This window comes from Montipora foliosa, unplaced genomic scaffold (assembly GCF_036669935.1).
Source record: "Montipora foliosa isolate CH-2021 unplaced genomic scaffold, ASM3666993v2 scaffold_385, whole genome shotgun sequence".
Lineage (NCBI taxonomy): Eukaryota > Metazoa > Cnidaria > Anthozoa > Scleractinia > Acroporidae > Montipora > Montipora foliosa.
Window position 1 is genome coordinate 65,001 of NW_027179685.1, and position 22,500 is coordinate 87,500.

The following is a 22,500-nucleotide window of genomic DNA, read 5'->3' on the forward strand; positions in this document are numbered from 1 at the left end:
TTTATGGGAATCTTTAGGAATTCCATTCAATGATTCAACTTGAGGGTCACTTGAGTGAGTTGAAATTCTTGAGAATTTTGTGCAATAGCACTGAATGTGCCAGTGAGACAACAATCAAAGTTTAAGTGCCCTTTTAGGATTTGATTTCATCTAGTGCCTTGAAAAAATGACCTCAACTTCAACCTTCGAATTCAATACAAGGTTTGGTCTTATTCAAAGCATGTCAAGTTCGTAATGCATGTGCTTAGCTTACCCAATGTCCTTTAACGGCTAAACTGTGAACATAAAATCATTCTGTACACAGAGAAATGAAAAAGAAAGCTTTTATTCCGATGTATTCAATAGTTTGTGAGAAATACCATCCAATCAACGGATTACCTTGTTTGCTGCTCTCTGAGACTCATAATCGGCCTTATTCCAAAAGGAACATGATGCATTACTCTTGAAAGTTACACACTCCAAGTCAGCACTCAATGAACTCCAGTATCTTTCGAATCTTGTTCATTTAAAATGAATTCGTAAAAAGATTGTCATCCTCCGCCATCTGGGATAACACGTGAGAGACAAGACTGGGAACTAGTGAGTCCTTTTCGTTTTGGTCAGCAGTCAGCGGTAACCAGTCCAGCTCTTACAGGTTTTGCGCGGTTTTATTCAAACGTTTCATCTACGATCACGCTTTTGTTGTGACGATTTATGGTTAGTTTTACTCTTTAAATGCTGATCCAGGCAAGGAAATGCTCACAACAACTCAAGTAAAGAGGTAAGCGTTAACTTTAAGCGAATAACATTTGATTTGATGCCTTATTGTCTTCAAAATTTGGAACGATTTACATGCATGTAGAATTCACATTTTCACACCTTCGAGTCAATTTGTGAAGCAAGCAGACTCTGACAACCCTGTAAAAAATTGGTAAACCTTTAACAAGAATAATGAAGTTAGGTCAAATGGTGAAGCAAATGATTTGGAAAAAAAGTGCTCGTACGGCAAGTTACATGTATACGATTGACAATTGATTCCTTCTCGTAAAAATGCTATAATTTCTGTCACTTTAACTATTGTAATCAATGCAGAAAATGCCTGAGAAAGCTTTTATTGACGTTTGTAAGTAGAGACCCAAATTTATGAGTCTACTCTCACACACTTTAATTGTAACAAAAATGATCAGTGATTTAGAGGAATCACTACATGCATCATTGAAGTATATTTACTGTATTTTTTTTAGTTGCCATGAAAGAGTCCCTTTCATGGGACAGCAGTGAAAGCTCCTTTACAGCAGACAAAAATGCTTAGCAGCCAGTTATGGTTTGATGTATTTGGGGATCTCCCTTTGCAGACCTGTGGTTTAACTGAAATGTTTTAAAGCTTTTTTTGTTTTTAAATTTAAAACAAGAACCCAATCGATCCAAAGATTTTGGCATGAATTAAATGTTTAGGTTCATGCAATAAAAAAATGTAACTGCTTTGAAATCTGTAGTCAATTTTTTTTGTCTTTGAGCTATGGTGATAACTGTTAATAGCTTGACTACAATGGATTTTTTGTAGTTTCCAGCACATTTCTGATTTGCTGGAATATTAATTTACAGGGGCAGGATATTATAACCTTGTTTCTTGTGTTCCATGTGTGCACTAGTCCTATTTCTCAAATTCAAGCATTAGGCATGAGATGTGTAATTTCAATTTCAATACTGTTTAGAGGCTAATCAAAGCCTATTTGCATCGTATACATGTAATATTTCTATGTGAGTGCTATGTGAATGCAATTTTGCTATGGATCCTCAATTTCAGGAGCAAGGATGGCACAGTTGGTTAGTGCGCGGCCTTGGTGCAAGAGGTCCTGAGTTCGACTCCCGGATCTCGCATCCTTGTTCCGACTTCTTTCCTTTCCGTGTAGCTAAGTAGCTTTAAATACCCGTAAAACGGAGCACTGATGGAGAGGGGGGAGTAAAATGAGCGCACCGTCGACCTCAGGTTTGTCAGTTGAATTACTGTTACGAGTTATCGACGTTAAATATAGTTTCTTTACTTTACTTTACTTCAGTTAGGTAGATTCTATTCACACTGTACGTAAGTGCTATGAAATAGTTATGTTCGTCCTATTTCTGTGTTTTATTACAGCTATGTAGAGGCTATTTGTAGCCTATTTACACCCTATGTTATCACTATGTACATGTAAGCATTCAGGCCAATGTCTTGGCCTTATCATACACTATATGTATGTGTTATGTATTTTCTGTTTCGAATCTATGTAGAAACTATGTTGAAACTATTTTTATTTTTGGACACAGAAAATCCCATAACATAGCTTTCACATATGCTATGTACAGGTTCCATTTGACTAGCTAAAACATAGCATTTCCTTTCAAAATATATATGAGGCATACATATAACAGGCTTTGAATAAGGCCTCTATATCAAATATATGTACCTGTATATAACACCATTTAAATGTGGTCGTTACATAGGATTTACAAGGGGTGCCAGAATAATTATACATTGTAGTATATGACATTCCTTTTTATATCTTCTTAAAGCTAAAGATGTAACTTAGTAACTATGAGCTTGTAATAACACCAAGAACAATTTCCCATTGGATTCCAAGAAAATAAATTTCAAAGTTCACAGTAATTGTTCAAACACAGGTAAAATTTCATCATCAATTTCCTTTCAACATCATCTTTTACATGTAAGTGATTCATATGAACTTCAAAATTTGTTTCCACATTTGGTGCTGTTACATGTAGAAATCATCTCTTTCGATAAGATATTGAGAACAGTCAAACAGACGTTTACAGTAGGATGCAAATGATCATGGTACAAACGTTTTGTCCACTTGTTACTTGAACTGAATTCCTTCTTAATACCTTTTAATCGATTTGGCCAACAGCCTGCCTACATTTATGCAGACCATAATTTACAATGTAAAAGCACATGATCAGTCTTTTTCAAAATGATTTGGGAAATGTGCTGCTGATTATTGTGTAATACTGCAATATCCAAAAATGGAAAGGGACCTCATATTAACAAATATCTCTCAAAAGAGAAATAAGGTACATGTAAAAACAACCAAATTAAAGGCCTAAGGGTAGAAATGGAGTAAAAACCCCTCATCTCCCTCTCCAAGTTGCTTATATCAGCAGAGAACTCAATTATAAGCAACTGGGAATCGTATGGGCTACTCCTGTGCATAGAACTTGGCTATGGTTTAGCTATGGGTATATGTATTGTCCCATAGATTTCCCATAATTTATGTAGCAAGTCCTGGATCCTATGGAATTTATATGGACTTGAATCAAGGATCCCATAGCATTTCCATATCAAATGCCAGTATACCCAGCTACTATGGAAATTATATGGAATTTTGCCAAATACGTAGCAATCCCATAGAACAGGGTCAAGATCCTATGGTATTACTATGGGAGCATTTCCCATCCAGATTCTATGATATGGGAATGGTATGGGGCACACCCATACCATTCCCATACAAGATTCTATGGGTAATGTACGGATTTTTGCCAAATACGTAGCAATCCCATAGGAAGAGACAATAGAATGACAGTAGTTCAAGACAGTGACTGGGTATGGGTTTGCTATGGAAGGCAATAGCCCATATCAAATCCACATAATAAACATATATGGGCCATAGCTTTGCCCATACCATTTCCAAACGTGGACCATATATGTCCCATACCATTTGATTCTGTAAGGGAAAATACAAATAGGACTTACTTATTATCAATCTTTTTTGAAGCATTCTGGTCCACAGCAAAGGAAGGGGCAATGTTTGATTAATAGACTTTGCGCCCGAACCTGAGCCATAGTCTGTTAAATTTGCGGAGTGTAATGGTTGAGATTTTGCCGACACGAGTGGCACGAATGGTCTATCCACACAACCGGTTAGTCAAATCTTTTGTTTTTGTTTATTTCATATCTATGTTGTTTCAAGGTGGTCAACTGTTTTACATAATGATTGTCATAGTACGGAGTTTAAGACGTAGGTGAACTGACATATTGGACGTAGGCTAATCGACTCTAGACGTAGGCGAACAGACAGTTGGGGAAACGACCCGTACGCGAAATGACCGTAATTCATACAAGTTTATAAGTGGGTAAAAGAGACTGAGCTGTCTTTTTGGTGTGCACATGGGTTATTCAGAAACTAAAAGGATGAAAGAAACAGTCTTCTGATTTTTTTAATCTTCATCAGGGAAAGGACATTTTAAAAATATATCTGCATGTTTTCAGCTCTGTTGCATGCCTTCATTTGAAAAAAGACAGGTTTGAATTTCACATTTCCTGTCCATTCATTTAAGTGTTTTTTGAGGTAATGAACAGTCAGGGATGTAGATAATAGCCGGGGGCCGGGAAAATTACCTGGCTGTGAGCATGATTTTTCCAGCTGTAAAAGCGAATAAAAAAGGACTCACTCTATCCTAAATATTTCCAGAGGAATTTCAGCAATTTTATCTAGTTACAGCTTCGTCTCTCTTTTACTTCAACTGATATGAATGTAAACACCCCATTTTGTTGGGTTTGAACTATCGCATGCAGTTTCCGTTTGCAGGCTCTACCCGTTGAGTCAGCGGTATTTTACTTCATGTATACAAAATAATGAATGCCAAATCGCAAATTCCTAGTGGAACAGATCGAGACTTGACAAAATTTGCTTCATACAGTACCGCTCAGATATACGTTAACTGCGCATATGCAGTGTATACACTCATATACGCGTATACTAAAATGCACGTACAGTACCGCTCAGATATACGTTAACTGCGCATACGCAGTGTATACGCATATACGCGTATGCTTATACGCACATTCGCGTATACTTATACGCACATACGCGTATACTTATACGCACACACGCATATATTCATGTGTGTCTGATTTTCCTTTGTTATTCAGTATCCTAAATTTCCTTTGTGTTGCATTGTTGAGTAAAACAAAGAACTTTTGGATCTGAACAAATCCACGAGCCGATAACAGAAAATTTACATACTGCAAAAGCTATCATGTTACAAACGCGCAGGTTGCTTCCCGTCGCGAATTTTTTGGATAACAAGCAAAAGTAATTCAATGTTTATGAATCAGAAGGGAAACAAAAATTTGTCTTAAGTTTGGCATTCAAATGCGTGTATCGTTTGTGACCCTTTACGCAAAAAGGGCCTTATGGATTCATTGAAAACCGTCAAATTTTTTTCATTGCCCCGGTGCGTGAATTTCAAATTTCACGGCGTGAATACGCCGTAATCACTCTACGATAAGAAACTTTCACTCTTGGCATGAAACTATTCATGCCGTGAATGATCGGTGAAAACTTTCACGTCGTGAAATTAAGGGTTAAAATTCACGCGGTGAAATTGGGAGTGAAAAATAATATTCACGGGTGTGAAATTGATCCAATTGAAAGATAAATCAACAATTCATTTCCATTTTGCCTTTTCGTTCAATTAAAAACTTTTTATGAAGAGAAGCGACCAACTCATAAATGGGAAACAATTTCTTTAGTATCGTATCATTTTGATACTGCTGGTTTTAAACTGATAGCAAATTAAAGTAGAAGGGAATGCCCGAACAACGATCTATCAAAATTTGCATACGACTCACATCAAGAGCTGAGGAAATCGTGACAGGTAATGCAACACCTTTCAACTAGGAGTAGAACTTCCGTTGAATTCGGCGAGGTAAACTCGAAGATTTTCCGAGAATTGCATGTTTATTGATGGTGTGCCTTTTGTATATTATTAATTCTCTCTTTTGATAGTGTGGAACAAAATAACCCTGAACCTGAACTGTATGTTTATCGATGAAATAAACATCCGTGCGTGGGTTTGTCGTATTCCGAACGCGACAGCTGTTTGTGGAAGTGCGTCTTTTTCATGTAGTTCATAGTCGTGTACTATTTTAGTGCTGTCAAGCTATATGTATTCTTTATTATAACAATAAGCAAAACAATAAACAAGCTAATGAGGCAGACGTGTATATCGGTATACGCACATACGCGTATGGTTATACGCACATACGCGTATGGATATACGCGCATACGCGTATAGGTATATGCACATACGTGTACAGATATACGCGTATTGTACTTATATTTTGGTTAACGTATTTCTGAGCGGTACTGTACGCGTATACTTATACGCACATACGCTTATATTTATACGCACATACACGTATATTCATGCGCGTCTGATTTTCCTTTGTTATTCAGTACCATAAATTTCCTTTGTGTTGCATTGTTGAGTAAAACAAAGAACTTTTGGATCTGAACAAAGCCACGAGCCGATAACAGAAAATTTACATACTGCAAAAGCTATCATGTTACAAACACACAGGTCGCTCCGTCACGAATTTATTGGATAACAAATAATTCAATGTTTATGAATCAGAAGGGAAAAAAAATTGTCTTAAGTTTGGCATTCAAATACGTGTATCGTTTGTGACCCTTCACGCAAAAAGGGCTTTATGGATTCATTGAAAACCGTGAAATTTTTTCACAGTCCCGCTGCGTGAATTTGAATTTTCAAGTCGTGAATACGCCGTAATCACTCTACGATAAGAAACTTTCACTCTTGGCATATAGATATACGGGTATTGTGCGCATATTTTGGTTAACGTATTTCTGAGCGGTACTGTATGTCGGGGAAGAGGGCAAAGAAAAGTGATTCCAAGGTCACTGGAATAAGGAAATTTTTTAATATGCCCAAGAGTAACACAAGTTCTAGAGAACCAGCCAAGACTGGTTCAGACAACAGTGTCACCTACTATCACAGATGTTCAAGGTAAAGAAGAAATTGCTGCTGCCTTCAACAGTTGCTTATTTTTGCACAACTGCTATTTGTGTAAATTAAGTGATTGTTGCTCGATCTCGGCAAAGGACACGCTGCAAGCAGGAAAGGGGAAATTCTCCCACAGCTGGTTAACTACCAAGGATGTTAGTTTTGATAAAACCTCTGAGTTATGGTGGCTGGTTTGCGAAGAAAATGGGGGAATGTTCTGCCTGCTCTGTCGTAAGCACAATCTGAAAGGCAGTCGCAGCAAGTCCAATATCTGGAATGTAACACCATCTATACGATTACGCTGTGAAGCAGTACAAGATCATCTTTCAATGAGCCAACACAAAGAAGCCATAAAGCTTGAAATGTTGCAACGGATCTCCATAATTTATTTCAAAGATAAGTGAACAAAAAGAATGAGGTGAATGAAAGTATGTTAGAGAAGACTTACACCTGTACTGCTATTTATCGGTTTTCCAAGGAAGAAATTCCAAATCAGAAGTTGATTTCCCCTCTTAATCTCCTCGAAAGTCTTGGAGTGAGTGAGCTGAATTACTTTCAGCATAGATCCAGACCATCTGTGCGTGAAATGTTTGTCACTCTCGGGGAGAGTATACAAGAAATCATCCTTAGAAGAATTGGATGAGCCATGAGTTTTGGAATCCTCGCAGATTAAGCTGCTGATGTGGCTGTTTTGCAACTGTTGATTATCTTAATAAAGTATGTTAACCCAGAAGTAGGTGAGGCTGATTTACAGGATTCCTGTCGACCAGGTGTAGACATGACCCCTGAGGTGCAAATGCTGAGGTCATCACTGGTGAGATCTTGGATGTCCTGAAAGAATGCGGTGTAGAAATCAGAAATCTAAAGTCATTTGTCAGCGATGGCGCAAGTGTAACGAAATATTGGGCAACACAATGCTGTTGCAGCACGGTTAAGAAGAGTCACCAAGGTGATGCTAAACTTCCACTGTATCTGTCACAGGTTGGCCCTTGCATGTGCAGATACCGGAGACAGCATTAAGTACATAAAGGAAGTGGAAACTATTTTACAGGAAACATGGAAATTCTTTGAGAACTCCCCAAAACGCACCAGTATTTTCATGAAGGTTCAAACAGAACTTCAAAACTTAGCCTTGACAGACAAGGCTAAAAAAATTGTGTTGAAAAAAATTAGGAAGGCTTGCCGTACCCGTTGGTTGTCTTTGGAACAGAGTGTCAACAGTGTTTTTTAGACATACATTGCTTTGCTTCACACATTTCAAGAGCTAGAGAAAGATCCCCTTGCCCTGTGTTTGCTAAAGAAGATGAAAACAGTTAAATTCCTGGAACTATTTGTATTCTGGTTTTGCCTAGTCTTTCCGCATTAAGCAGGTCATTCCAGGCTGGAGCCCTAAACTTCTCTCATGTTGGACCGGCAATTGAACACACTCAAGCAACCCTGGAGAGAAAGAAGTCAGGAAATCCCAACTTAAAACTGAATGGAAGAAATTCAAGTTTGACCTGTAGTCATGGAAAAGTGTCCTCCCACCACCTGCAAATTAGCAATCGTATGAGAGTGAAAAAACCACAACACGCATCACAAGTAAAGAAAATAATGGAAAGAGCTCTTCAACGCCATTGTAATGGGCTTCGCAGAGAGTGATGAAAATGAAATCTGAATGTGGATTTTTCTATCCTCTTATTGTTGAGCTTGCCGAAGTTGCACTCTCTGCACCGATCACAAATGCATAGCCAGAAAGGGGTGCCAGTGCCGTTAAACGAATCGAGACGCGATTCAGAAACAGACTGAAAAATGACATGCTGAATACACTACTTCAGTTATCTATCAATGGCCCACTTGTTGCAACTCCAGAAGCCAAAGCAGTAATCAAGACAGCAGTTACTAACTGGCTCCAAAAGAAAAATCATAGACTGCAGAGGCCTCCCGTCTCAACCAACAAAGACACCACTTCAACAGCTACCCAGAAACCAGTTTTGGTGCACCAAGGGACGCAATGTGATTCTCCTTTATGCCTCATTGACTGCAGAACAAATTAAGTGCGCTACAGAGCAACTGGAACAGGAGGTGTCCAAAGCAAAGGAGGCCTTCTTCTTGCCCGACCAGGAATCAGACAGTGACAGTGCATGGGACAGTGTAAGTGATACTGAAGATGACTAAATGGATGCTACCCTTCAAAGTGGTTACTTTTTGTCCAACATCAACCTCTGTTTGAAATATCATGTCATGTGTAAGGCAGTTTGTCACAGTCGTGCACTTTTCCTAAACCAGACAGTGCTTGGGTATAATTACTTTTTCTATTACATAGTGATTAATTGCACATGAATAGATATTTCTAATTAAAATTCAATTATGAATCAGTAGCTTCTTGAAACCTCTCATAAAGTTTAGTATTATCGCTGTGAAAGCAGGTAATTTTTTAACCATAACATGTTCAGTTCTAGAATTACTTGATTCCTCAGTCAGCTTATTGATCATTCACTGCTTCATTATTTTTCATATTGGAATGTACTTAAGTTTAAATAATAAACATCACAAACATTGACACTCAGTTTATTAAAGCCTTATTGTGGGAAATCTGTTTTTCTGTGTTCACTGGAAAAAGTTCCAAATGGGATCAATTTTGCACCCAAAAGGAAGGAAAATGCGTTTCCGAGAGTCTAGATTTCCAAATTTTCCTGGGGAAGTATGCCCCCGGACCCCCCTAGGTGTATAGAAGAAAATGAGCCTCCAGCTCATCATACCCACCTATAATGTCCACATTTCCGCCTGTTAAAAATTTGTATCTACATCCCTGTGAAACAGCCAATATGTCAAGGGAAGTCAACCTCGATCTCAGGGTCTGCCTTTTCTGCCTCCTTTGTCATTAAGGAGAGAGACCCTAGTTGGGGCTGGTCATGTGCTGACATCCTTGACAAACATTTTCCCACTGGGGTGGATAGAGTTTTCATGTATTTTGATCTTGGAACTGGGCAAAAGCGTATTCATTTGACAAGACATTTTTGAAGTAAATTATCTTTACCTTACAGCGCAAGTTTCAAAAGGACAAAAGAGCTGATGTTATATCCCACAGGAGATTCCCAGGGGTGGCAATAATTGAAAATAGAAGGCTTATAATTAAATTATTAGCAGGCAGCCATGAAAGGGAGCTTGGCACACTTGACTGAGGACGGATAAACGTTCTTTCTCGGACATTATGTTGTTTCGTCCGATTACGCGCAAGACTGGGAACTATTCAGTTTCATGTTCCATGCGTTCCACACCATTCACACTAATGATCAAGCATGAGTAGTTTTGTCATGATTTCTCTTGTTTAATCTTCATAAAGTATCCTGTCAATTCCACTCAAAACGGGGAGAAGAATGTTTTAAAAGTTTCTTCAATAACAATTTAACAAGCGTAAGATTTTTCATCTTGACTGGTGGTAAAATGAGAGGAAAGTAGGTGGCTGAAGATGGCTTACTACGCCGGCAGTCTTGGCCAACTATCGGCCCTTATTGACATCCTTGACAGCCCTGGATTCCCACAAAATGGGTCAAGCAAAAAAGAGGAGCTTTTGTGACGGATAACACCTTCGATATCCAGGGGCGATTGAGATTTTTTTAGTAGCTGAAGTCGCTTCCACAAAACATACACTATCATAAAACAATACACCACACACTGTTTGCTTTATTTTACCGGCGCTAAAAAAGATACTAAATAATTTGTGCTGTAAATTAAGTGCTAACTGGTGTGCAGTTGTAAAAATACAGCAACAACAATTTACACAAAGTTGTTGAAATGTAAGTACCGGTAAGTCAAAACTGTCTACTTGCTTGTTGAAGCTTGCGACTTTGGAATCACCTTGTTTGACATTATTTTGAAAGAAAAACGAAAATCAAAGAACAAGTAAATTACCTGAACATGTTCATATAGTTGGATTTGAGGTTGGTACGTGACATAAGGCACTGTGCAATAATTATCAGGATGGGGACTGAAGAACAAAATGGGAGAACAACATGTAAACTCACATCCGAAGGGAGGGGGTCACTTGTAACTTTTTATGTGAAAATCAGGGGGCTGGTATCAAATTTTCTTGTGGGACCTTCTGATGAGTACTTTAAGTATAGGATTTCACTGAGCCCTGGGACCTGAAAGCATTGGTTATAATGTAGTGTTATAGAATATCTCAATTTCACAACTTCATTTATTTGTTTTTTTCTCGTGAAACATGTTCTCCTTCATGGCATTGTGCTCTTGCTGTGTGACTTTACCTTATGTCACCACAGAGTTTTGGTTCTTTCCAATGCCCATGCTAACAACTCTTCCTGTTTCATAGATGTAATTCCCCAGTTTTGAGAGATTGCTTGCTGTAGAGCTCTTCATTTGTCCTTAAGAGAGAACATTTTAAAGGTTTTGTCAGTTAGATAGTCTGGAATGATTTTCCTAATCCTGCTTAGAAAACATCATGCATGTTTTCAGATGTCTTGGTTAAGTGCCTTGGTTTTTACCTTTTTGACTATTACTGCGTACATTTATGTGCACTTTCTTTGATGTTCGCTACTTTTGCCCCATTCCAAGAAATTGAATACGCTATTTTTTTTGTTACAAAATGTTCGGAAATGTCATTTAATTTTATACAATTTAGACAGAACAAACATATCATGGGCTTGCTTTGAGCAATCTTCAAAAGGCATGTGTCATGGCATATTAAACAAAAACCCTAAAAGTACTTGTACATTTGTATAGCCCAAGGATATTGCTGGTTAATGTGTTTGTAATGTAGATTGTTGAGTTCATGGTCATACTTGAAAAAATGTGAAAGGCAAAAACATTGCAATGCAGGGTAACTGTTTTGTAGAGCCATTAAACTGCTTAGGTGGTAACATTTTTTTTCTAAATTCAAGGGACACTGCTGGACAAGAAAGGTTCCGTACCATCACCACTGCTTACTACCGTGGAGCTATGGTGAGTGAAAGCAGACTTGCAGCAATTCTTAGATAGTGAAATTTGAAATCAAACAATGTTGCAGCATTGTGTGCTATTTATTGAACAGATGTTTAGATGCAAGGTACCAGCAGGGAATAAAAAGGGGTCAAGGGGGGGGGGGGGGGAATGGGGGTGAGATCAGGTTTCCAACTTTGACTTGAGGGAAGCAGCATGTGGACATTGAAAAGATGAAATTCATCAAACTATTTTTGCAGAGAGATTTTGTACAGTTTCCATTGTGTGCTTGAGTATTGTCTCTTTAAAACATCTCCAGCTATTATAAACAAAGGGCTGTACTTGTGACCTATAATGTCATCGTGTGGATAATTTTAAACAATATAATTTTCATTCTTAGGGAATCATGCTTGTGTATGACATCACAAATGAAAAGTCATTTGAGAACATCAAGAACTGGATCAGAAACATCGAAGAGGTGGGAATATACCATAGTTATTTGGTTATAAGGCACACGGTTTTTTCAAGAAAAATCTGTCTTTGGGTGGCAAGTTAGTGCTAAAATTGGGGTGCGTCTTATAGCCAAGTATTTTCGCGAAACAAAATCTTAAGATCACAATTTGAGAAGAACTTGCAGTTTAAACAACTCAAGGAAAGGACTCTAGTTGTCTATTAAAAGAGAGTAGCGCTTTTAGAGACCTTTAGAACACTAAACAACTTCAAGAGAAAAGCAAACACACGGAAATTTGCATACGTCCTTAAGAGCATGTGCTCAGTAACGTGATACCCGTGACAACAATACAATCGTTCGAACCTTGAAAAGTTTCTTCTCTGAACAAACGCCTTGGTGGCGTGTTGATATTCAGCTGCCGAACACCTTTGAATGACTTTCCGGGGGAGTTTTTGCGCTGTTCGCTTTCGCTTGAAGTCTGAAGTCTGAACTCTGACTATTTATTAAGTCGGAAGGTTCAAATAAACGTGTATGCGTTGTATGTTTATCATTTCAGGTGTGAACTTTTAGCTTTTGTTTTTACGTATATCATTAAATGCATGCCTTTTTCACTCTGTTTACGTTAACAAAAAGAGTTCGCATGCTAATTGTGAAAGGATAATTGTTCTCAAATTCATCACATCCTTTTGATAACTCTCAATTTTTTGGTGCGTCTTATAACCGAGTATTTTCGCGTAATTTTCAGTTTGAGAACTTAGCTTGATTAAACTGCTAAGTTTGGGGTGTGTCTTATAACCGAGTGCGCCTTATAAGCGAATAACTACGGTACATGTAATACATACACAAACTTGCTCATGTGGGCCTGTTGAATGCTAGCAGCATATTCATACAAAGCTGTCAATAACTCAACCTGTTTTATCCATGTCAGTATTACAGTGTTTCTTCTTGTTTTATTTTGTAGACATGGAGGAGGCAGTGCAGCCCAGTGGTTAGGGCGCTTGCCTTGGGCGTGTACTAAAATCAGGAACACCGGAACACCCCAGAACACCCCGGAACACTTCGGAACACCCTGGAAGTAACCCAAAACCCTCAATTTGGCTAGGCCTAGCTTGGCCTTAAGTTGGTTTTTAGGCCTAGGGTTACCCAAATTGAGGACTAACAGGGTGTTCCGGGTGTTCCGGAGTGTTCCGGTGTGCTAACCCTAGGCCTAAGAACCAACTTAAGGCCTAGCTAGGCCTAGGGTTAGCCAAACTGAGGGTTTTGGGTTACTTCCAGGGTGTTCCGGAGTGTTCGGGGTGTTCCGGTGTTCCGGAGTGTTCTGGTGTTCCTGGTTTTAGTACGTGCCCTTGCCTTGAGATCAGGAGATCCAGGGTTCAAGACCCGCTCTAACCACTGGTTGAATTTGATCCTGGTAGTCCCTGGTTCAACTTCCCAGCTGCACTTGTAAAAAGCCAACTGGTTTGCCTCCGGCCAGTTGGGATTCTTAACAGTTGTTGTTGTTCTGTTCTGTCGTTTCGTTGTGTTTCATGGCCCTAAAACCCCTGTGGGGAGCGGGTCATTAAGTATGTATTGTATTGTATGGTCTTCTGTTTGCATTGGCAGCATTCTTCAAATTGTGAATTTGATATATTGTAGCATGCCTCATCTGATGTTGAAAAAATGGTGCTAGGAAACAAATGTGACATGGAGGACAGGAGAGTTGTATCAAAAGAACGAGGAACACAGGTACTTAAATTGGTTAACAGATATGCTTACCAACACCATTAGTGGAAAATTTTTCAAAACCCTAAACCCTAATCAGGTGTTCTTACATTCAGCATCCCTTTGGTTGCATTTCAAAATATTTCGTATTTGTTTTTGAGTTACTGAGAATTTGCACCTACATGTAGTAAATAACTGGAATCATAAGGAATGGGGAAAACCACTGTGAGTGTCAACCCACAACAGCAAGCTCCCTTACAGTGTTGTCCAGGCACTATTCACAGAGAGCATTAAATAGTAAGTTGATAAAAGGAAATGGACCACAATCCATTTGCTGACAAAGCGTCAGCAAAGGAAAAAGGGGAGATTTGGCAGTCTTTAAACCTTCTTATGGTGGCCAATTCACTCATCAGCTTATTTGTACCACCTAGTTTGTGCCCTATGGACACAGCACCACGATTCCCTGCATTTGCAAGGGACAAGAAAAGGGGACAGATGAGAGGCAGCTAGGAGTGGCTAACAAAACATGGCCTTGTCACTAACAAACACTTTTATAATAGAGGATAAATTATTTTAACAGATACCTTTGGTGACTTACAGCTTTCTTGATGAATTAATGAAATCGCAGTCAACGAAATCGTGTACTGTAAAAACTCGTGTGTAAGCTGCATCTTTTTCCTGAAATATTGGGCTCAAAATCGTGGGTGCGGCTTATATTACGAGACCATTTCTTTGAGGCTGTAAACTGGCTGGTATGGGGTCACAAATAACACTTAAAACCTTTAGTAAGATTGAACATATTCTTCAACCAATCACCCAAACTCCACTGTGTGCGAGAAAATACTACGCTATTCGGGAGACCTCACGTGGCAAATGGCCAACTGTTTTGTTGCCCTTCATTACTTGCATGGCATGTTTGCTATGAGATGGTTAAACTCTTGTTAAGCGACACCTTTTTTTCTGATCGATGGCTTCCATACATTTTTATAAAGATGGTATACACGCATGGCTGACATCCATGTTGTTTACAACGTGACTCGGTCCAGACTTCCTTCAGCAAATGACTGTGTGGTTACTAAGCAAACGTTTTGTTTCCATGGGCTTTATTTTCACTCAAATTTCATCGTTTTATTTCAACTTTGGGCTTTAAAAATGAAGACAAGAGTCATCAGCACCAAGAATTACAGGGAAAATCAATTAAAGATACACACTGTAAGCTTTGAAAAAGGTATTTTAAGAGTTGATTAACATTTTGAGGTCCCTGCAAATACACAGCTTTAGATTTCGGCACATTTATCACTAACAACTGACAACAAACAAAACTTTTTTGCGAGAGTGCTTTTTTCAAGTTTTTATTATTTTCTCGAAATCATGATTGAAATTTTGGGGGTGTGGCTTATGTACATTGTATGAGTGTGGACTTGATGAATATTTATTCATACTGTACTGTATTTCCTTCCACCTCTTCAGTTGGCCACAGAATATGGGATAAAATTCATGGAAACAAGTGCAAAAGCCAGTATTAATGTAGAAGAGGTGAGTAAGGGCTTCGTTTTATCTCGAACGCCAAGCACATGTAAGGTGACCAGGAAATGTTTATTATGGTACAAGTCGTACACTATATGTAAATATGTTGGCAAGACTTCATTAAGAGTTTTGTTCGTGTGTGAAACAGGTGGCTTTTATAAGATCCTTGGCCTATTCATCCCTGAAGCGGCCGACGGGTCTAATTTGCAGGTCGCAGGTCGCAGGTCGCGGGTTGCAGGTCATTCTTTCACTAATACAGAAAGTATCCTAAACATTCATAAAAGCTAACCTTAGGCCTAAAAACGTTTGTTTAGGCCTAATTAGGCCTAAGGTTAGCTTTTAAGAATGTTTAAGATACTTTCTGTATTGGTGAAACAATGACCTGCAACCCGCGACCTGCAACCTGCGACCTGCAAATTAGACCCGCTGTGAAGCGGCCCCCATTGACAAGTAAAATAAAAGAATCTTCTGGTGTTTGACAAAGTAAAATATGCAAGCCTCACTCTCAAGACTGAAACGGTTAATTGCTATTTGTTTTCCGGAAAACAAATTTTTGAGGTCATAGAGATGTTGCTAATCAATTTACTTTCCTGTGGGGTACTACGAAAACCACCGATCTGTGGAATGGACCTGAATGCTGCTACTTTCGTTAACATTTTAATGAGATTCCTTTCCCATAGGCTCAACAACCGCAACAGTGGAAAAACACGTTTATAAAATTTCTTTTTTCTTTGGCAATTGCAGAAAAACTTCCCACAAAAAAAGCTGTGGTGAAGTGTCCCCCTTTTCTGATAATTTTCATTCTCAAGTCTTCTCCAAGAGCTTTTCCTCGATTATAGAGCCTTCCATATAGGCTCAGTTCTGCCAGTACCTCTGAAGAATTTGAAGTATTTACAAGCGAAAGTGGGCGGGGAAGAGACACTTAAATTTTCAGTCCACAGATTGGTGGTTTTCATAGTAGATTGCATTTTACATATACAGCTGTAGGCTGTAAGTTATCAATGGTAGTGATACCTGCCAAGTTTTAGATATATGCAGTGGTATTGGTGAGCCATTTCTGTAATTGATGGCAGCTATAATTGTTTCAAATTTTCAAAACTGCACCGAAGGGTCAGAGGTCATTGATTCTGTTACTTAATTCACACTCCTGTATAATGTAGAGGTTTTTATCATCGAAGACCCAAAGGATTAAGCCCTTTGGGAATGAAAATGAAACAGACAATATAGCTTTAGTCAAGTGTACCTTTTCTCTTGAGCAGTAGTAACGTTTAAGTATCTGTGCTCAGAAGAAAATGGGCTGTCGTAGTTGTTTGTACTTGTACGTCAGTCTCGAGGTTTGTCTTTGTATTCCAGATGTGACTCGGTGCAATCCAAATGATCCCCTTTGTGCATGTTTACACGAGGTTAACTGTGTTTCTATCATTCTACAGGCATTTTTTACTCTTGCAAGAGATATAAAACTTAAAATGGACAAGAAACTCGTAAGTTCAATTGTAAAACAATATTATGAAGAAGTTGCTTGTGGTGTGGTGAACATTGCAAAATCCTTGAATTCTCTTCAATCTTCGTTTTCTTTGTTCATAGGAACAATCAAGCCCACAAGCTTCCAACACAGTCCAGGTCACGCAACAGCCTAAACAATCAAAAGGGTTTTTCCGATGTACGATATTGTAGGATAAGAAAGAAATTGCCATAGAAGAACGTTGTTACTTCTGTGCGTGTCTATAACCCTTTCTTTGCTTTAGTCCATCCACGATATCACGTCAGTGAATTGATGGACACAGTTTAGACACAGGTGTACATGTATTTCCATTTGCCATTTCTTCTTATCGGATGACGGCCAAAATTTCTTTGATGGCAGGGCTTCAGGTTATGTGATACTCACGGTCAAGAAATGGTTATTTGAAATTACAAAGCTTGGAAATTGATAGTTAGGCAATTGAATGTTCCAGCCCTCCAGCCTGTTTGAATTTCCTTTCATTTCTTATTCATTGTTTTAACATTTTGCTTCATTTTCAAAGAAAGTCTCCCTCGTAGGAGTAATCTTTCTCAAGATAGAAAGTTGTTTGTTAAAACATGTGGCTTTGGATGATGTTTGTCTTCAGGGCTATTCAGGGCTATTGATTTCATTGAAGGGCTGTGCTCTGGGCAGTATTAAGGGACCCACTTAAAATTGCAGTCTAATACTAAATTGAAACAAAATTTTTGAGCCCAGTTAAGGTCTTGTCATAGGCTTAAGGTGTCAATTTTAAAAATGTTGTTATTTCATCAGTATTTATGCTACGGAAATGAGATTTACATCCTTTTAACTTTCATTCCGCTGAAGACGGCCCAGGACGCTCCCAGTTGACAAGTAAAATCGTCTGGCGTTAGACAGAGTAAAATCTTCCATCAATGTTTGGACTGAGAATCCGGACAAAGTATGGTATAAAAGCATAACACTCCTCAAACTCATTAATGATTCATGACATCAACAGCCAATAAATTATGCCTGTTTTGGTCAGGTGGATGGTCTTGTTACCCAATGAAACATTAGATGAAAACCGGCGCCGTGTTTGATATCAAAACACACGTGTGTTTATGTCAAAAAAACAACAAAAGCAAAATTCTGAATACTGCTATTTATTGTCATCAACTTACAACTATACTGATCGCTTTTTCAGTACTCTTTCTTACACCTCCTAAATGCGTCTTTAGCCGCCCTTCATATTTCCACCTCCTGGATAAATTTAACAAGCCAGTAGTTCAATGATAAAGCATCCATTTCCTCCACATTGTCCTCGACATTACACACGAGATGAAAGTCGTACTTTGAAATTCGAAAATTTGTAATGTTCTCGTCCTTTGCCATTCTCGAAGAATTTCCACCTCGCATTTATCTTTGTACTTCGTGCTCCACTTACTAAAGCAGACTCTTCTTCGACTGTTCTTGAAAATCGAAAACGGGAGTTAGCTGAAGTCGCACTTATCTCTCGCAAGCACATAAAAAGTCACGACCAGGCCAACTTTGAATAATTTACATACTAACTTTGTAAACAATACAATACAATAATATATAACAAAAATACAACAATAGATGCTTTAAGAAGCCATATAAAAAAACTAGTGCTTCGGGTTTCATCTGGGTTTCCAAACACCTCGAAACAATAAAAGCACTCGGCCGAAGCAGCCTCGTGTTTTCATCTGTTTCTCGGTGTTTGGAACCCATGATGAAACACTCGCACTCGTTGTTGAGAGGATTACATGAAAAAATTGAAAAACTTTGACAATCTCCAAATCGATTACTAGATAAAATTTCAGTAAAAAACTAAAATCTCTTCTAGCTAAAACCTCTGGCATAGGACTACCTATTTTTGCTTTGAGAACCTAACAGGGAAAAATACGATTAAAAAAAGAAAGGAATGCTGTTTTTTGATTCAAAACTACATTCAAGGTGCATTAAAGTGATGTTACCGGCGATTTCATTCTCACGGCATAAATGCTGAAAAAATAAGAACGTTTTTAAAAACTGACACTTTAAACCAATAAGGAGACCCTTAGGGCGCTGCATATTTAACTATTATCCTGCGAAATCGCACGGAATATCGCCTGATACTTAGCCGACGAAACCGTAGGCCGAGTTGGCTAAAATCAGGTGACATTCCGCAAGATTGAGCAGGATAATTGTTTTATTATTCAACACATTAATGACAAAGCACAATTTTCTACGTTTATTGGAAAAAAAGGTAGGAAGAACTTACCATTTTACTTCTTGACACACAAAATTACGTATATCGCAGGATATCAGTTGAGTACGCACGACGAATGTTGAGCGCGCTATGACCATATTTGGACATTGTCACAATGTGTTGAATAAGAAGGAAGAATGTATGTGTGCCCAACAAAACTCACTAGTCATTCCACTATGATAATAAAACTTATTAGACGTTTTGTTGTAACTCTTGTGCTTGATTTTGCCTAGCTTTTTTTAACCTCTTCAGAAGTTTTATTACAAAATACATTAAAATGTAAATTGCATAGCCCCATGGCCCCGATGTCATCTTTAAATATAAGCGTTTGGTTGCCTGTTTACTTATGCATTCAGTGTAGACCGAGCTTTTGATTAAGTTATCTTCTGAACTGAAAAACATCGTGGTATGTCCCAGCAATTCTGTCTGATTTAACTCTTTTAAGTGGTTAATGAAACTCGTAGAAAGCAGAGACAAATATGTTTGAAGTGTTGTTGTAACATACAATACATTTATTGATCTCGTTTGGGAATCAAAAAGAAGAATAATATGACCCCAATCGAGGTCCGTATGAATGGTGGCTCGTAACTTTTATACAGTGAAATTATGTGGGATTTCATTCCCATTTTTACTTACTATTGAGAAAAAAAAAGAAATTATACATTAGTAAGAGCAGTGTAAGGGTAGACCATATGCATAAATAAAGAACGTTTCTTATCTGTTGTGTATATGTAATTGAGGCCAACCTGATGGATTTCACAACAGACATTCTATTAAATTTGTTCAAAATTTGTAAACAGACAAAACAATGACTGCATTTATGCATAAGGTCTGTTGCTGGGAAAAAATGTAATTGGGTCAACAATCGTCAGTTCTCCTAATCCACCATCTTCCCATCATTTGTATGAAGACGTTTTACATAGAGTTGGTGGCACGCAAAGTTATGCTTTCGTTAACTTTGCTACAGAATCACGCAGGTTCTGTGACTAATTTTTATTCCTGTAGATGTCTTAAGAACCCAGGCCAGGAAGAGCAGGATGAAAAGGATGTAAATCAGTGATTCTTTAGACTGCGAGAGCACTCTCTCGTTTGCTCGAAAATCCGCTAAGAGAACGTGATATGCAAGGGGCGAAGCCTCTCGGCGGAATTTCGAGCAAAAGAGAGACTGCTCGCAGTCAATGATTCTTGACCAAACTTTGTGGTGAAGTGATTATATTCATCTGTCGTGCGTCGTCCGATACCTCATTCTTGTTGGCTCTTTCCTGTTGTATGGAAAACCTTGTTGTTCCGGTTATATTAAAATCAAATGGAACGGACGTTTCCAGTAGAAACTTTTCGGGAAAGAAGAGTACCGTTAGAGGTGTACCTCTAAAGCGTCCCACTAGTGCCACCCTCCTTGATAAATTAAAAGCGCGGCTTTTGGCCTCGAAAATGTTTATTGTAAATCGTTAGTACACTATCCAGTCTCGTCATGATGAAGAAAGAAAGAAAAAGCAACCCCTTGGGAAAGGAAGACTCTCGTCCTGTGCCGTTTTGAATGACGGAAATTGTTCTGTTCCGTTTAATAGAAAAATTCTCCCCAGTTTTTCCATTCAAATGGAAAGTGCTCATTGCTTCCAGCCTTGGCCAGTAGCAATAACAATTTGTGACTAGTATTTCGCGATCTTCAGGAATTTTTTCGTGCGCGATGATCTGTGGTGTATGCAGCATGTAAGATGAGGGGCAGCAACTGCCACGTATGTGCACGCATAGCCCAACCTGGTTTGGCCTTTGAGAAATGTTGTAAGTATTCATTAAGGTCTTTCCAGGGGAGAACAATGCTCTTTTACATGTGTGTTGTGCGCAAAGCCGTGTACAGTGCGGAATTTGGATTCTTCCTTAGTGGTCCAAATTTTAATCAATAGAGACGGTTAAATTAAGCTGGATGCTTGGCGACGACCTGCGAAAGGACATCAGAAAAATCCCAGTACTCGGCAGGATTCGAACTTACGACCACTGTAACACCGAATTCTTGAAGTGAGAGTATCCGACCGGAGTTGCGGAAGGTCGTAGGTTGGAATCCTGGCTGGGACTGCCCTTTCGGCCGTTGCCAAGCAACTTGTTTACAACTTGTTTATCTTCAAAATGGGGTCACGCGGTGGACTGTCCATTCCCGAGTCCCCGGGACATTTAATATGGGCCTGATGTTAAAACGCCGCCTATTTCTTCTCCAACTTGCATTTTCTTTTTTATTGGCGTTTCCTTTGGTTTATTTGCATTTTCTTTCTTTCTTTGTGTTTGAGCCCTATAGGCCACCGTACGTTACCGGTTAATTGAGCAACGTTAACAAATGCGACAATCTAGAAGAAATCTTAACATTAACATTACAACCTAATTTTGCACCTCTGTGCGTGACTTGCACGATTCACATAATGAAAGAAATTGCGGTTTGTGCCCTTGGTTAATTATCATATGCAACCACGGTAACAACGAAACTCCACTGAATGGTTAACGTGGCCAGCTTCTAGAATCCCACGTCACATTGTGTCCAGTTAGACCCCATGTAATACACCTTATTACTCGGGCCCCGTAGGGGCTCGAGTTATAAAAGACGTTAGATTTCAGTTTTTTTTTTTTCCTGTGCAGCAAAATGCACAATAGAAAAACGTGGCCATGTTTGATTGGGCAATGCACAATAGAAAGCACGTGGCGGTGTTTTGATTGGGTAATGCACAAGAGAAGCCACGTGGCGCTGTTTACTTTGGTTATTTAAAGCAAACCACGTAATCCAAGATCATGAAAAGCTCTGTGATGCGTTGTTTGGATTACCGAAGATCGGCATTGCGTTGGCTTAATCGATTTCTTCTTGGGGCGCTCAAAGCACATACAAAGAATGGCATACGCTTTTCGCGGTAGACCCACACTAAAAGATGTCAAGCGTCAGCTTCGAAACGGGTCGTTCCGCGAACTGAATGAAACAAGAATATACTCGAATGTAACTGAAATGGACGCAACTATTGAAAGTGATACAAGTGAAAACACTAATTCTTTAATAAGCAGCGGGTACCTTATTGAGAACTACTCTAAAGATGACAGCGACAAAGAAAATAACTCCACAAACAAATGGACGCTATATTGGAATCTTCTGAAGACAAAGTAAAAACATTTGCACAGCGAACAAATGGCCTCACGCTGGTACCATTTTCACCGCGAACAAATAGCCTCCCGCTCAGTGTACCATTGACTACGGAGATAAGTTTTTTTGTCTATTACTTTTTTTTCTTTTTCATTGTTAAACAGTTTGTTTCTTGTAATGGTCTAGCTTATATCCTTTGTTCAAATAGCCATATTAGCGATCGTGTTCACTGCCATCTTGTGTGTATAGTTCTGTTCTAGTTTCACAAGATTTGA

General features: G+C 38.8%; 1 protein-coding gene across 1 annotated transcript in view; it reads left to right on the forward strand.

Moving 5' to 3' along the window:
* LOC137987733 (ras-related protein Rab-8A-like) overlaps positions 1-17,949 on the forward strand; it is a 24,886-nt gene extending 6,937 nt beyond the window's left edge. Inside the window, exons 3-8 of the mRNA XM_068833804.1 lie at positions 11,667-11,727; positions 12,104-12,181; positions 13,790-13,879; positions 15,326-15,391; positions 16,813-16,863; positions 16,967-17,949. Of these exons, the coding sequence (XP_068689905.1) occupies positions 11,667-11,727; positions 12,104-12,181; positions 13,790-13,879; positions 15,326-15,391; positions 16,813-16,863; positions 16,967-17,056 (436 nt within the window). The 3' untranslated portion in view covers positions 17,057-17,949. The remainder of the gene's footprint in view (positions 1-11,666; positions 11,728-12,103; positions 12,182-13,789; positions 13,880-15,325; positions 15,392-16,812; positions 16,864-16,966) is intronic.
* The last annotated feature ends 4,551 nt before the right edge of the window (positions 17,950-22,500 follow it).